This window comes from Choloepus didactylus, chromosome 6, assembly GCF_015220235.1.
Source record: "Choloepus didactylus isolate mChoDid1 chromosome 6, mChoDid1.pri, whole genome shotgun sequence".
Taxonomy (NCBI): Eukaryota; Metazoa; Chordata; class Mammalia; order Pilosa; family Megalonychidae; genus Choloepus; species Choloepus didactylus.
In genome coordinates, this window is record NC_051312.1 from 37,033 (window position 1) to 53,941 (window position 16,909).

General features: G+C 52.1%; 2 protein-coding genes across 2 annotated transcripts; both read left to right on the forward strand.

The window, feature by feature from the left end:
* Positions 1-10,956: 10,956 nt before the first annotated feature.
* Positions 10,957-12,706, forward strand: SCGB1C1 (secretoglobin family 1C member 1). Its single transcript, XM_037838278.1, has 3 exons — positions 10,957-11,011; positions 11,795-11,994; positions 12,677-12,706. Exons 1-3 carry the CDS (start codon positions 10,957-10,959, stop codon positions 12,704-12,706), a joined length of 285 nt encoding a protein of 94 aa, XP_037694206.1.
* Positions 12,707-14,133: 1,427 nt separating this feature from the next.
* ODF3 (outer dense fiber of sperm tails 3) lies at positions 14,134-16,815 on the forward strand. The gene is made up of 6 exons (XM_037839120.1): positions 14,134-14,242; positions 14,529-14,729; positions 15,112-15,213; positions 15,340-15,467; positions 16,201-16,341; positions 16,726-16,815. Exons 1-6 carry the CDS (start codon positions 14,134-14,136, stop codon positions 16,813-16,815), a joined length of 771 nt encoding a protein of 256 aa, XP_037695048.1.
* Positions 16,816-16,909: the final 94 nt, after the last annotated feature.

The following is a 16,909-nucleotide window of genomic DNA, read 5'->3' on the forward strand; positions in this document are numbered from 1 at the left end:
TTGAAGACATTATGGTGAGTGAAGTTAGCCAGAAACAAAAGGACAAATACTGTATGTTCTCACTAATATGAACTAACATTAATGAGCAAACTCTGAGAGTTAAAAGCTGATAACACAGGCTACCAGGAGACAGAAAGAGGGTAGAGATCAGGCATTTGATACTGAAGGACTACAGAAATGTTCAGCAGAATTGATTGTATAGATCCAGAAATAAATAGCATAATACTGTGTGACAGTAGCACAATATTGTAAGTGCATGGAACGAAGATGTCTGTGACTAAAGCTGAAAGAGGTGGGATAGGGGAATGTATGACACCAGAAGTAAAGATAGATGATAAACACTGGGACTGTATAACTTGGCAAAAACTGGAGTGGCCAATGACTTTTGCTAAATGTACAAATATACAACTGTTCTCATATGTGGGAGAACAAATGAATGTCAACCATACAGAGTGTTGAAAAAGGGATGGTATTTGGGAAAAAACATAATCAAACCAAACAGGAGTCTATTGTCAACAGTAACATTCCAATATGCTTCCATTAGATGTATCAAAAGCAATATACAAAAGTTAACTGTTTATGAGAGGGGGATAAAAGGGAGGGATATGGGATTCTTGGTAGTGGTATTGTTTTTTGTCCTCACTATTATATTGTATTGTATGACATTTATATTATTCTTTTTATTATCTTTTTTATTATTCACCAAAAAAAAACCTTTTTCATAATAATCAATATGTTCAAGTGCTGACTGTTGTGATAAATGTACAACTATGTGATGATCCTGTGAACAACTGATTGTACACTGTGGATGGTTGTATGTTATGTGAACATATCTCTATAAGACTGTAGGAAAAAAATGCAAATAAAGGTAAAAGTGCTGGAGAAAACATAGAGAGAAGGATGTACCTATTTACTGTTGATGAGGAGGCAGAATGGTGTAGCCTTTCTGGATGTCACTGTGGTGGCTCCACAAGGAGCTAAGCATGTGGGGCCATAAGGTCCTACAACCTCATTATGAGGTGTGTATTTGGAAGGTCTGAGAGCAGAGACATGAATGGATGTTTGCACACAGGTGATTATGGAGGCAGTATTCATGATTTGCAGTGGGTGGAGGTGGATTAAGGGTGCACTGACTGAGGAATGGAATGGTGAACAGTGGAATATTGAGCAACTATGAGAAGGAGTGAAGTTGTGAGACACCCAATGAGGTGAATGGATCCTGTAGACAGCATGTTGACTGAAGTACACCAGAAACAAAGGCAAACACTATAATGCCTCACCAATATGGACTAACTACAATGTGTAAACTCAGAATTGAATCTTAGAGCACAGCCTAACAGGGAAATGACTACTGTAATGGTCCCTAGATTGTAAGCTCTTACAGCAGTCAAATCTATTCCTGAATTGTAATGGCTGTCTCCAAACTCTGAGATGTTGATCCCTTTGTGTACAACCTGATTGGTCTCTGGAACATTGGGTATCTGTGTGACACCTGAAACTCAGAGCTACAACTTGGCAGATATGAATATCAGTATTAACACATACAGCATCTGTTAAAAAAAACCAAGCTGAAATAGAGCCCAGACTTCAATTAGAGATATGAATAAAGCAGATCTGGTTAAGACTAGAACAAATAGGGCCAAAGGGTAAAGGCTGAAACTGACTGTGTGTTAAAACTTCAACTTCCACATGAGACCAAAGGAAGAGATGTTTATTTGGTGCAGGATCTATATTTTCTAAACAATATAACTTCTACAGACAGCTTGTTCAAACACTACAGTTACATGGAACTTTGAATAGGAAGTGAGCTATAGTAGGTCTGTATAGATTAGAATGAAATGACAACACATCCTAAAGTAATTTGGGTGGAGAATAAAAATATACATTTGGGCCCCCCCTGAAGAGCTGGGGGAGGATGCAGAGGTGTTGGACTTCCTCGGCTGGATTGTTGCTGATGCTCTCACAAACACTGGGGACTCACTGCTTGATGTGCTGAGCCCTCTGTCTTGGGGCTTGCCCCTATGAAGCTTGTTACTGCAAGGAGAGGCTAAACCTGTGTATAATTGTGCCTAAGAGTCTCCCCCTGAGTACCTCTTTGTTTCTCAAAAGTGGTCCTCTCTAACTAAGCCACCTAGACCCGCCCATTGGGTGGGTCTGAATTAAATTACTGGTGCACTATATAAGATCAGACAGAAGGAGAGAGCTTGCTACAGCCAAGAGGGACACTTTGAAGAACACACTGGAACTGAGAGAGAAACTTCAGCTTACAGAGACATTTTGGAGACAGCCTTTGAAAGCCAACTTTTGCTCCGGAGAAGCTAAGAGAGGACAAACGCCCCAAGAGCAGCTGAGAGTGACATTTTGGAGAGAAGCTGGAGCCTAGAGAGAAACATCCTAGGAGAAAGCCATTTTGAGACCAGAACTCTGGAGAAAAAGTAAGGAAAACAGAGTTAATAGGACCAAAACAGTTCCTAAAACCTGCAGGACAAACTCCATTAGATTTCAAAGTCTGAGAGTCATTTACAGAACGAAGTTGCATCCTTGAGGCTTGAAAGAGCGGGAGTCTAGCCCTTCCTAAGGGCCTTTGTGGCAGCCCTTTCCTCTCCAAACGCTTGGGTGAGTGCTCCAACACATCTACACATTGGGGAGACCACCTTCTTGGCCCCATCCTCCTCAAACATCAGAGCAGCTCCTGGATTCCCTTCCATCTCCGGGGCACATGCTCAACCCCTTCAGAACAGTGTGGTGGCAGCCAGGCTCTCCCCAATTCCCTGGGAATGTGCTCCACCTCTTTGGGGCTTCGGGTGGCAGAACATTTCCTGACCATCGAGGCAGAAGGCCCACCCTCGACCTCCAGGGCAAACTCACCCTTTCCATGCATGTGGGCTGCTCCGCTCTCCCAGCCTAAGACCTCTTGACTCCAGACCTCAACCTCCATGGCTCTGTCTTTGAAGAAATTTTTCCTTCAGTTTGTTCCTTGTCTGTCTCCTCCAGTCCAGACTGGCAATGGCTCTGTCTATAAAGATCTCGCAAAAATTCTGTTGGCTTCGCATGAAGCACACAGGGGTCAAAGCTGTCAGACAATAGGACTTTCCACAAATCCTTTCTGCTTAACTCCTTTTCCAATCTTGGATGATACTGAAATGACAGCTGGGTTCCATGTTTGGTCACATCCCCACGTTGGGCTGTAGCTGCTGGGATTCCACCCCCAGGAAGCCTGTAATTTTCCAAACCATCAGCTTCTGGTTTCTTTGAACCCAAGAGTTCAGTTCTAAGTTTATCTCTCTCCATTTGCATTTTACTATAAGCTGCAAGGAGAAGCCAGGGTACACTGTCCACACACAGTCTGCAGATCTCCTCAGCTAAGTATTCCAGGTTGTCACTTTCAAATTCTTCCTTCCATCTGACACCAGGACACAATTTTGCCAAATTCTCTGCCAATTTAAAACAAGGATCGCCTTTCTTCCAGTTTGCAACAATACATTCATCATTTCTATTCAAGGCCTCATCAGAAGTTTCTTTAGAGTCCATATTTCCACAAACAGTCTCTTCAAAGCAGTTTAGGCCTTTTCTATCAAGCTCCTCACAGTTCTTCCAGAATATTCCCCTTATCCATTTACAAAGCCGTTCCAACATGTTTGGTATTTTCAAACACAGCAGCAAAAGCACCCCACTCACGGTACCAAAATCTGTTCTAGTTTGCTAATGCTGCTGGAATGCAAAACACCAGAAATGGATTGGCTTTTATAAAAGGGGGTTTAAGGCCATAAAGTGTCCAAGGTAACACATCAGCAATTGGGTACCTTTACTAGAAGATGGCCAATGGTGTCTGGAAAACCTCTGTTAGCTGGGAAGGCACATGGCTGGCGTTTGAACCAAAGTTCTGGTTTCGAAATGGCTTTCTCCCAGGATGTTCCTCTCTAGGCTGCAGTTCCTCAAAAATGTCACTCTTACTTGCACTTGGGATATCTGTCCTCGCTCAGCTTCTCCGGAGCAAGAGTCTGCCTTCAATGGCCGTTTACAAACTGTCTCTCATCTGCAGCTCCTGTGCTTTCTGCAAAGTGTCCCTCTTGGCTGTAGCTCCTCTTCAAAATATGACTCACAGCTGCACTGAATTCCCTCTGCCTGTCAGCTCATTTATATGGCTCCACTGATCAAGGCCCACCCAATGGGCAGGCCAATTCTCCATGGAAATTATCCAATTAGAGTCATCACCCACAGCCGGGTGGGGCACATCTCCAAAGAAACACTCAAAAGAAGTCTAATCAATACTGATAACGTCTGCCCACACAAGATTATAATCAAAGATAATGGCATTTGGGGGACACAATACATTCAAACTGGCACAGCAGGGAAACAAAGGGTTTTCCTTGGCTCTTAATGAGCCCGCAGGTGCTCAGTTGTGGCTGTTTATTCAAGGAGTCAGTGCCACAGCATGGGTTGGAAGTGACTGAGAAATCACCCTCTTGCATAGTATGTGTGGAATTACTTACGTATAGGTGAGACTGTTTTCAAAGACATAGATAAAACGCTAACTCAGTTTTACCTGAAGTGGAATCTGCTGACGTGTCACAAGTGATGGTGCTAAAAATATGTGTGGAGCAGGAAAACACTTATTTAGACACATTTGTGCAGCTGGTGAAAATGTAAGGCATTTAAGGACTATGGCTTTTTAATTTATTGTTCATTAAGAAGTATTTAGGCCAGGGCCTGAGGAGGCCTCGTTGCTGCGGGCTTCGCCTGGGGAGCGCTGCGGGACCATGTCACCATCCGAGTTTTGCACCACTAATGGATGGATGCCTCCACCAAGGAGTAATGATCAGTGCTATGCTACCACCTTCTCCAGTCAATAGATTGATCAGTTACCTATTCAGCCTACTCAGGGAGTAACTCTCAGAGGCCGGGAGTTGAATTGATTCCTATGGAAGACAGCGATCATCAACTCCACAAATTAAGTGATTGTCATGTGCCTGGTATGACCTTAGATTTAGAAGTTACCATAAGAGTTGTTTGCAACAGGTAAAATCATGGAGGATGGGAAGTCAACATGGAAAAAATACAAGTTCCTGGGAAGGCTGTAAAGTTCTTGGGTGTCACCTGGTTGGGCTCCAGTACTGCACATGGTGTTTCCCCATTTGAGATATTGGCAAAGCTGATTTCTGTGGCCCTCCAAACTAGAAAGGTATCAGCCACATCTTCTGGTCATGCCCCAGAGGTGGATGGACATTCCTGTGGACACCTGTGGTTCTGCCTGCAGAAAGGGCTCCATTGTCTTTGCTCTTCAGGGACACTGCCTCACTGGCTGTCTTTCCTAGTGCCAGAGGGTGCTATGAGACAGTTCAAATGCTGATGGACACTTGGGTGGTTTCCAACTTTGGGCTATTGTGAGTTATGCTGCTGTGAACATTGGATTGCAGATCTTCTAATCTCATATGACTGCTGTTCATTATAAAAAGAGAAGGGACAAAGAAGGAAACATAAAGGGGAGAAGGCCATGAGAAGATGGAGGCAGAAACTGGAGTCACACAGCTACAAGCCCTGGGACACCAAAGGTCCCCATCCTCCCCCAGGAGCCAGGAAAAGGCAAAGGAGGACTCTTCCCCTGGAGCCTACAGAGAGAGCATGCCCTGTGACAATTTGATTTCAGACTTCTACACATTTATTTCAACTAATAAATGAATTAGTTTGTTGATGAGGTATGTAACTACCTAATATAAATGATGATATATTATCTCCAGTGCTTACCCAAATGAGGGGATTTTTTTGTGCAAGGGGCTAGGAAACAGGTAATACTCCAATGTCCTAAGTGGAGAATTTCTAATGGCCTCAGTTTGATAGAAAAATAAGAAAAATACAGATTGAGAAGGACAACAGAAAGTAGAAAACACGTCATTCTTCTGGTGTCACCTGGAAGAGTAATGAAAAAGTATTAGGAAATACATCAGAAATATGTACCCTTTGGAACAGCATTCTACAAGCTGTGTTATGCATGCAGCCCATATTTCCCATTTTTAGGCAACATTTGGAATAAAACAGAACTTCCTTCTCTGCTGCTTCCTCTGAATAGTAAATGAAGAATAAGTTAGAAAATAGAGGTAAAGCCCTTTGAAAAATAGTGGTAGAGTGTCAATGATGAAAGGATCTTCAATGAACAAATCTGGAAGGATATGCAAAACTTTTTCAGTTTTTACTGGAGGGGCAGAACCTGGGCAGCTGCAAAACGAGATGGAAAGTCACTCAGATTTCAATGTACAAGTTTTTCATACATTTTCAATTTTCTACAAGTGAAATGTTTTTCTTGCTATTATGCAAAAACCCTAGTCTCTGAAATAGTGGAATAAAAAAATCTTTTCACTTTGCTTTTATATCATGGGGTTAGGAATCCAGAGAGGACTCTGTGGCCATGTTCATTTGTGCTGTTTGATGACTGGTGCCTTAATGGTAAGACTCACTGGGGATGGCTTGGAAACATCTGGTTTCCTTCACCCATATTTGAGTGGAAGCTGGGTTTTGACTATAAGTCTCTGTGAGGGTCTCCCTATGTATTTGTTACCATAGTGCCCCCTCTTCCCAGTACCAAATCTGTATTATGGGGTTACCATAACAAATTGACACTAGCTTGGTGGCCTAGACAACAGAAACTTATTCTGTCTCAGTTCTAGAGACAGGAAGTCCAAAATCAAGGTGTCAGAATTGACATGCCCTCTGAAGACTGGCTAGGAATCATTCATTGACTCTTCCAGGTTCTGGTGGCTCCAGGTGTCCTGTGCTTGTGGTAGCTCAACTATAATCTCTGCCTCATTCTTCATATGTCCTGTGTGTCTCCATCTTCACCCAGCCTTCTTCTCTCTGTCACTTCTCTTATATGCACACTAGTCATATCAATTTATGGCCACTGTTTCAGTTAGCTAAAGCTTCCAGAATGCAATATACCAAAAATGGGTAGGCTTTTACTATGGGATTTATAATTTTACAAATTTACAGTTATACAGACATGAAAATGTCCAAATTAAGGCATCAACTGGATAATTCCTTCTCTGAAGAAAGGCCACTAGCCTCCAGGGTTCCTGTCAGATATCAAGGCACATGGCTGGAGTCTGCTGCTCCTTGAATACTGGGTTTAATTGCTTTCACCTCATGTTCTCTCTGAGCTCTCTCTGGGTGTTTCTCTCTTTGAACTCTCTGGAATTTTTTCTGTCACCTTGAATTGGGTGGATCACATATCAATTGAAACAATCTAATCAAAAGATTCCACCCACAGTAGGTTGATGTTAAAAGAACATGGCCTTTTCTGATGTATGTAAGAGTTTCAAACTAGCACACCTACCTTAGTTCAGTAGATCTCATCTTAACGACATCTGTAAACCACCTATATCCAAATGAAGTCACACAAGGGAACCAAGGATTTGAAAACATAATTTTGAGAAACATAAAATAACCCTTTGCATTCTGACATGGTGAAAATATGCCTTTGTCAAAACACACAGAGCTGTACAAAATAAAGAGTAATTCTTCAAAAAAAAAAAAAAAAAAAAAAAAAGAAGTATTTATGGGAAATGTTTGAATCTCTCATGTGTTCAAGAACCAGTAGGGTCAACATATACTTTAATTTGCTGTCGTGCACACAGCCAGCATTGACAGAAGCACATTTGCAATCAGTTGTGAAGACAGGGAGCACTTACTTAGATGCTCAGTTAAGTGAAATGGTGGTGTCCCATTCTTCTCATTATAAGACACGTGTTACAAAACATAACACTCAATTATTGTTATGCTATGAGTACTATCAATAAAACTTATGTTTTTAGATTAACTTTATGTAGTACACATGTTAAAATGAAATATAAATTTACAAAAAATTGAAGTAATTTGAATACTCTGCACTATCCCTATACTATCTGCACAAGTGATCTGCTAAGTTTGAACAGGATCGCTCTGGCCGTGAAGGGGGCAGCCCGCGCAGGAGGTCCGGGCCACGGCTGAGCTTCCCCTGGTGATGGGGTGAGAGCCTCCGGGTTCTGTGTATTTGAAGGTGGGAAGGAGCACGGAGGATGGCGGGACCCACCTTGAAGCAGGCGTCGTGGCGTCGCGACAGGTGTGGCAGGTGACAGAAGTGGCGGCGGCTCCGTCTTCCTCCCCCGTCCATTCCCGCAGTCAGGGCGGAGGAGCAGCATGTCGGTGGCTTCCCATCGCTACTCCCCCTCCCCCGGCCCCATCTACCTGGCGGCCCCCGCAGCCTCACCACACCTGGAGCTCATCGTTCTTGACAGCCGCCCCCTCCCTCAAACCACCAACAGATGCTCTAATTACTTCCAGCAGCCCCTGAGGCAGGACGTCAGAGCTCTTCATCGGCCAGCAAGGCCCTACGCCCCTGGCAAAGGGCTACCAGCACTCATGCGCTAGTGCAGGCCTGGCCCTGGGAGGGGTGGGGTAGGGGTGGTGAATGCTCGACTCCGCAGGAGTGAGGAGAAGGTGAAGAGGGCGGCGGCTTCCGAGGCTGTGGGCGGATTCCAGGCAGGTCTCGCCAAGGTGCTGCAGGACCCACCTGCTCTGCGGTGTACTCACCCAGGTGGGTGGCGGTTCTTCCCCCGCCGGGAGAGCCCCGGCGGCGCCAACCTCCCCGTCCAGGTGCGTCCAGGTGCTGATGTGGCCGCCAGGACCCGAGGTCTAAGGAAGGCACCTCCAGGCACTATCTCCACCCTGACAACCACCTACCTGCTCAGTTTAGATCCACCTGGCCCCTTCCACGTTCAAAGCAGGTTCATGGAGACCCCAGGAGCTGAAGGAGCCTGGGAAAATACTTTCAGAAGGGCCCTGAGACCACCGGATCCTGGCAGGGCCGGCTGCTGATCAGGAGGCACCGCACCAAGGCCTCCCTGGCAGGCACCGGGGGGCGGGTGTCTGAGGGTCCTCCGCAGGTTTCAGAGGCAGGCCTAGGAAAGCCGTCCCCCGGCCTCTCCCGTTAGCAGGGTCTAATCCAGGCCACCAAGTGGGACTTTGAAAAGTATCCAGAGGCTCATCCTCTGAGCGGTCCCGGGATTCCCCCCAAGCTACGCTGGGCATCTTCCCTGAGCCTCCCAGGCGGGCTGGTACATGAGGGGACTTCAAAAATCTTCAGGATGTTCCTACAACTGAGAAGCAAAAACCAGGATCCAGACCAGACCTGTGGGCCTGGGGGACCCCAGATCTCCGTGCTGACTCCAGCGGTTTCCATCAGCAAATGTGAGCATGAGAAAGTTTTGTGATGCATCTTACTGCCCTCAGATCCTGAAAAGGGGGTTGCAATACCCTCCCCCAGAAAATTAAAAGTGGGACTGAAAATTTCTGGAGGCTTATCTGTTGACCTAGTGAGCAGTATAAGTTGTATATGAGATCCCTTCCTCAGTGTCCACAGACCTGGTTCCTGCAAAAATGTCAGGGGAAAAACCTCAAGAGACAAGCTCATTTGGCAGTGGGTCCCTCCAGAAGGGGACTTGGAGAATTTGAGGAAAACTATTTGCAACCATCACCCTGACCCGGACCTTAAACTAACCCTTGGGAATCCAGGGGTCACCCAGCTCACCATGGCTCCCAGGATGCAATTTGACAGCATGGAGGCAATGCTGGTGTCCCTTTCCTCCCCTCATTAATGTGTTGTTCCTTATAGAAGTCTGAGCTCCAGTCCCAGTTTCCAAGCTGAGTTTTGTCTAAGTGGTATCCTGAGAACCAGCACTTTTTGAGATCTCTGCAGATGATCTTAATAACAGCCAGAGTCCAGCAGTGGAACGTGGAGGCTGTGAGACAGCCGCCACCAATTTGCGTGAATAGGGTGGCTTCTAGAGACTATGGTTTCCCATTTGCTTTGAGCACAGTCTTGGCCATGCGATCACGCTATTTTATTACAGATTACTTCATTGTATATTATTTCTGTTAGTTTATGATGGATTTCTTCTCTCTCTACAGGGCAGGTGGACTCCAGTACTAAAGGAGCCTCCCCTCTGCCCACCCCTGTGCCCACCCTTGGAGGGCTGGGGTGGGCCAGCTGGCTGAGGTCCTGTGGGATGGCTGCAGCCACCAGGTGGCAGCAGGGGTCAGGAGCAGCCAGTGGCCACCCCAGGACCCACTGCTCCTGGGGCTGCTTAGGTTCAGGTGCTAGGTGTCCCAGCCTCCTCTCATACCGTGAGATCTTCTAGGCCTGCCCCCCTGGGATCTCAGACCTGAAACTGACAATACTCTCTTTCTGGCTCCGTGGCCACAGCAGAGCCTTCGTCAGTCACAGTTGTGACACAATGACTCCCGACTGGCCCAGCTCCGTGCCCCTGAGCCCCACCCGGCCAGCCTCCATGCCCTGGGCACTGCTGCTCACTTCAGACCTCCAGCTGATGCTTCCCGGAGGGATCCTGCAGCCCCCAGAAAGCAACGACAGGTTCAAGGAGTCCCTTTCCTGCTCTGCTGTGCTCCCACGGAAAGCAGAGCACCCTCCAGAGTGCTGCCCTATCTGAGCCCTGCAGAGACCACCAACTTGCCCAAGGGGAGGTCTCCAGGTTCCAGGCTTAGAGCCCAGGTGGACAGGACAGTTGCATCACAAAAGAAAGGCCCTGGGCCACAGCCAGCCACACTCAGCATCAAGCCCAAACCAGACAGGGTCCTGGGCAGTCCTGGAGCACCCCCCCCCGCAGCTGCCCTTCCTCACACTGACCAGTTCTGCACTCACCCCCAAACTGTTTGCAAACCTCCCACCCAAATCGGCTCCCAGCTCCACTGCTGCTCTGTGTACTCTGAAAGGCATTCTTGGAGATGGAGGGGACAGCAGGGGAGGGTCCAGGGACAGGACTTGCCCTCAGGACTGCCTCACCTGCTAGGTGCTGATGGGCAGGTACAGCCCGCCCACCTGGGCAGGGTGCCACCTGCTGGGGCATAAAACCCAGGGAGCCCTACCAGAGGGAGTTCATGAGACTGCCACCCACACTACTGTGTGCCATGAAGGGGAGCACAGCCTTCCTGCTGGTGACCGTCACCTTGCTCTTTGTCTGCCGTGAGTAGTGCTGCTGTCTGGCACTAACACAATGCTTCCAGCACATTCCTGGGTGCAGAGTCGGGAGAGGGGCTGGGAAACTGAAAGCCAGGCATCAGGTCCCCTCGCAGTGAGTACTCTGGTTTTCCGGGAAAAATGCTGCCCTGCCTGCCCAGACACTCCTTCCCAGGCTCCATCACAAACTACCCACCGAGCAGTCAGAGATCCTGGGCCAGGTGTCCCCACCCAACCCCTGACTAAGCCCCAACTGCCTCCCACCCAAGCTCCAACCTCAGCCCCAGGCTGAGTTCTAACTCCAGTATCACCATCAGCCCCAAGCCAGACTGACCCCCACCCTCCAGCCCCCCAGCTACACCAGCCTCACACCCTGGGGAGGTTCCAGCCACATCAGGGTCTGGACTTTCCTTCACCAGTGGGCAGGAGAGGCTAGGGGCCATGGGGGACACACCTGGGGCAGGTGAGGTGGGGACATTGTTGGGGGCACCTGGGGCAGGTGAGGTAGAGGCGTCATTGGGGGCACCTGGGGCAGGTGAGGTGGGGCATCATTGGGGGCACCTGGGGCAGGTGCGGTAGGGGTCGTTGGGGGATGCTTTGGGCAGGTGAGGTGGGGCATTTTTCGGGGACACCTGGAGTAGATGAGACGAGCACACCAAGGGGTAACACCTGGAGCAGGTGATGGGGAAGGTCTGGAGGTTACTGAGGTGGACACTGGAGTAGGTTCTGGGTGACAGGATTGGACCAGGGTCCTCCTCTCCTTGGCATCATCTTGGCCCTGCGATATAGGGCTTGCCACAGGGGAGGACACCACTGAGTTTTTCATGGACTTCCTGCAAACGCTGCTGGTGGGGTCCCCAGACGAGATCTATGAGGGGCCCCTGAGCAAGTACGACGTCAACGCAGATGCCAGGGCAGCGATGACTGAGCTCAAATCCTGCATCGATGGCCTGCAGCCCATGCACAAGGCAGAGCTGGTCAAGCTGCTGGTAAGAGGCCGTGCAGGAAGGGGCATCAGGACTCCCGACCCTCCCCGCTGAAGGCCTTTAGCCCTAGCAGGACCCCACACCATGCCCCCCAGCTCTTCACAGAACCCCACTGCCCTTGGTAACCCATCAATGCAGCGCCCCCCCTCCCCTCAGGTCCAGCACCCCACAGATCCCTCAACTTCCCCCAGCCAACAGGGTTGGACATTGCAGACCCCTCTGGCCCACAGAGCACCCTCCAGCCAGTGGAGCCATTGACTCCATAAAGCTGCAACCTACAGGCACTCACCCACATGCACTGGCGCTTACATGCTCACAGAATGCACATATGCACACACTTGCACACCTGCATGTCTGTATATGAGCACAAACACACACATCCATGCCTACACACACACACAAGTGCATGAGGGTGCACTTTCACACACACCAGTGCACTCCACCCACCAGGCCTCTCTCACCACTTCACCAACTGCCAGAGGGGAAAGGCCATGAGGTGCCAGAGCTCTGCATTTCCCTGGAGGCATATTACCTCCTTAAGATGGGGACGCTTAACTTTATGGAGGCTTATTTATGAATAAAATATGTTCTAGTTAAAAAAAAGAAAAAAGCCGTGCCTCTCTAGTTATTGATCGCCAGGTGTGGGATGCCCAGCCCTCTGGGCTCACACATGTCTGCCTTCCAGGTGCAGGTGCTGGGCAGCCAGGACGCCTGAGCGGACGGACCCCAGAGCGGCTCCAAGCAGCCACAGCCACATGCCGCCCCCTACCCTGTGTAACTGTATCCTCGAAACGTTTAATCAATAAAGGCCCCTGCAGCTCAGGCTATGGCTTTTCTCTCCCCACACACAGGGACCCAACCACACATGCAGACATGAGCACAGGACTCACATACACTGAAAGCATGAGAAGCACGTGTAAGGAGCCGCACACAGGAGCAGGAAGGAGGCCGCAGTGGGAGCAGGGACCCAGGGCAGGGAGGTACAAAATGTCCCAGAAGGACCACGTGTCTGCAGTGCGAGTCCGGGGCTGGTGGACATGCTGGAGAGAGAGCATGCGGCATCCTGAAAGCTATTGTGCAGCGAAAATTTTCACAACACCGGCTACAGACATCCAGGTCCAGAAGGCCTGAGAACAATGTCTCTCGCCAAAGCCACAGGAGGCAAGAGTCTGCCCGGGAAGAGGAACCAGATAACCGCCAAGACAGAAACCCCTTCCCCCAAGGCCAGTGCAGCTCCAAAAGGCTCCTGGACACTTAGTCGCTGGAGAGGGGTGGGGGGCAGGGCTGAGAAAGGTGGGTAGTCCAAAGGCGATCGGCAACTCCCTAGCAGCCCCAAGGCAGACCCTGACAAGGACTTCCACCGCCAGAGCCTTCCTGCACCTCAGTGGCCCCAGCTGAGGTCTCCACTGGGGAGGGACTTAGGGTCCTGGTTGCCCCTTGGCCACCATACCCCGGGCTTTGGGCCAGCAGTCTTACTGCCCTGGTTCTAGCCTCTATCCCTGAAGGCCACTGGGGAGGGCAGGGGCCATGGGAGCCTTCCTTGGAGGGACCATTGTCTCCATCACACAGGCAGTGATCTAGAACCCATCGTCCCACATTCTAGAGCCACATTCTAGAGCTCGAGGCTTGGATGACTTCCCAATTTTTGAGGCCCCTCAGAGAGGGAGAGGCCTTACTCTCCATGCTCCTTTCGCAGGAACTCCCTGGCACTGAGGCCAGGGTGACGGCACCGCCACAGAGGAGGCTCTGTCCGTAGCTCGCTCTGTACCAAAGAGGTAAGCAGCCCCCCACCCCAAGCAGCCACTCTCAACCCCTGGCACAGCCTCAGCTGAGAGCAGTGGTAGGGTCAGGAGCCTCCACCTTTGCCCAGGCCCTTCTGGAGGCCTCTGCCTGGGAGGAACCTACCCAGGACCCCCTCCCCCCACGAGAACTGAGGTGGGGAGGGCAGGAATAAACTAATTCTGGGCTTGCACAGGAGGGGTTGGAGAGGATAGGAGAACTCACTGTTGCAAGCAGACAGCCCCTGTTCCCAGCTCAAGGCCCTGATCCCAGCCAAGGAGGGGTCAGTTTGGGCAGAATCAGGGATGGGGGGGTGGTTCTGAGATGACCTGCTGTCCTCCTATCACATGGACAGAGCCGGCCATGGCAGAGGAGGTGTGGGTGGGCAGCTGGAGGCCCCACCGCCCCCGGGGGCCCATCATGGCCCTCTACAGCAGCCCTGGGCCCAAGTACCTGATTCCACCCACCACAGGTAAGAGGGAAGTGTAGGTGGAGCCAAGAAGGGGGAAGAGCAGGGGTGGGGCTCAGGTGCCAAGCTTGGGAAGGGTCTCGGCAGGGCCAAGGGTGGGTCAGGGGAGGAGCTGGGGAGGATCTGGTGGGTTAGGCTCAATCCCTAACTCCCAGCCCCATGGCCGTCCCCTTGGTGTCCAGCCTGGTCATTCCCTAGGGCAGGGACCCCTCTGGGGTGAGGAAAGCAGGAGACAAGCAGGTCTGGCTGGGCCCGAGGGCAGCAGGCCTCTGAGCAGCCCGCCCCACAGGCTTCACGAAGCACGCCCCCACTAAGTTGCGAGCACCGGCCTACAGCTTCCGCGGGGCCCCCATGCTCCTGGCAGAGAATTGCTCCCCAGGGCCCCGCTACAGCGTGAACCCAAAGATACTGAGGACCGGCAAGGATCTGGGCCCCGCCTACTCCATCCTTGGGCGCTACCACACCAAGACCACGCTGACCCCTGGTCCCGGTGAGCCCCGGGAGGTCCCAGCTGCCCTTCGAAGCACAGACGCAGAGAAGGGCCTCCCCAGCCTCAACTGTGCCTGGCCCTTGGCCCCTCCAGCACCAGCCTCCCCCCGGCTAGAAAGGGGGTGCCCGCCCCCCAAGACTCCCATCCGTCTGCCTCCTTCCTAGCCCAGGGCCTCACAGGGCTGCTGCAAGGGGCACCCACGACCCCGCCCAGGTCCGCAGGTCTCAGCCCGCCTTCCGGCCCAGCCCACTCCCCTCAAAACGGCCCTCTGTGCCGCGCCCCCCCCCCCCACCATCGTCAGAGTGACCAAACCCGAGTCCACGCTGGTCCGGGATGTCAGAGAACCCAGGGCCGGCCCGTCCTCTCTCCCCTCTCCCCGCAGGCGATTACTTTCCGGAGAAATCCACCAAGCATGTGTTCGACTTAGCGCCCAGCCACTCCATCTCGGCCCGGACCAAGACGTTCCGGGTGGACAGCACCCCAGGTCCGCGGGGCAGCCTCAGCTCCTCTGCTGGGGGTAGAGGGCGCTACAGGGAGGGTCAACGGAGCTTCTGGGAGCCAGGCACCTGCCTGAGCTCCGGGCTGAGGCCCCCGCCCTGTCTGCCCCCAGGCCCCGCTGCCTACGCGCTGCCGGTGGTGATGGGGCCACACACGGTTGGCAAGGTCTCGCAGCCCTCCTTCTCCATCAAAGGCCGCAGCAAGCTGGGCAGCTTCAGCGACGACCTGCACAAGGCAAGTGTCCTGCGCCTGCCGGGCTGAGGTGCTGCTTATCCTGGTTGGGACCCCCAGAACTCTGGATCCACCAGCCTTGAGCTGGCCCCGGCTTCCTGAGGACCCTCAGCCCTGGGTGCCCACGACTTGCAGGCCCAAATGGGGAGCTGGGGATCCCTGACCCCAAGGGAGGTTCTCCTCTAGGGGTGAGAAGGGGGCAAATACTGAGGGAGGGGTTTACAGAGGGCCACTTGGAGGGAGAGGTATGGTTTCAGGAAGGGTGGTCCCGAAAGAAGAGGAAACTGAAAGAGGAAGAAGAGAAAACATGAGGCCCAAACAAGGTGAGGGCAAAAGGCAGGGGCTATTGGGGGAAGAGAACCCCCTGCTGAGGACTTGGGTCATCCCAGCAACCAACAGCTCTGATCCTCTGCAGCCTCAGACCGGTCAGCAGTGTCCCAGCCTGGAAGGTATGCCCACAGTGACACATGCACCCCCACTCTGGGCTGGCACAGGCAGCAGGGGTGTCAGTGCCTCAGTGAAGCTGAAGCAAGGGTTGGCCATCACCCCAGAAGGGGTCGCTGGTGCCCCAGGCCTACACTGGCTACTCCTGGAAGCTGGCACGTGTCTGAGATGCCAGCTTGCAGCTGGTCTTACTGGAAACCGGCCTGAAACCGACTGGTGGAGCTGCTCGCCTGCCCTCCGGGGTTCCACGTCGTAAGCAGGCCCCATGCAGCCCGTCTGAGCCTTTTTCGCCTCCCAGACCCCAGGTCCTGCGGCCTACCGACAGACCGACGTGCAGATGACCAAGTTCAAGGCACCGCAGTACACCATGGCCGCCCGTGTGGAGCCCCCGGGAGACAAGACCCTCAAGCCAGGGCCAGGAGCCCACAGCCCAGAGAAGGTCCGCGAAGAGCACAGAGCAGGAGCGTGGGGCGGAGGACGGGGCACGGCCTGAGGGGGAGTTGGAGGGGGCAGGGCCCCGGGGGGTGGAGGGTTAGGTAGGACACGGGACCGCCTGGAGGTCGGAGTGGCCATGGACCCGCAGGACTCTGCTGTCCCGCACCGGAAGCAGACACGCGACCTCCCGCCACACCTGCTTTGCGCGCCAACTAGCCAGCAGCCTAGAGGGCTGGACGCGCCTGCGCAGTGTGGCGGGGAGAGTTGGGTGTGCCTGCGCTGTGTGGCCGTCGGGTCTGGGCGCGCCTGCGCAGTATGGGCAGAGTCCGCGGGTGGGGGGTGCGGCGGGACAGGTGGGCGGCCGCCTCTCAGGGCCCCTCCTGTCCAGGTGACGGTGACCAGGCCCTGCGCGCCCGTCGTCACCTTTGGCATCAAGCACTCCGACTACATGACGCCTCTGGTGGTGGACGTGGAGTAGCCCAGCCCCGGCCCTCTCACCCCCGCCCCGTCACCCACCGAGCCTCGGACGCCCACTCCACGCTGGGCCGGGACGTAAACCATTACTATTTTTT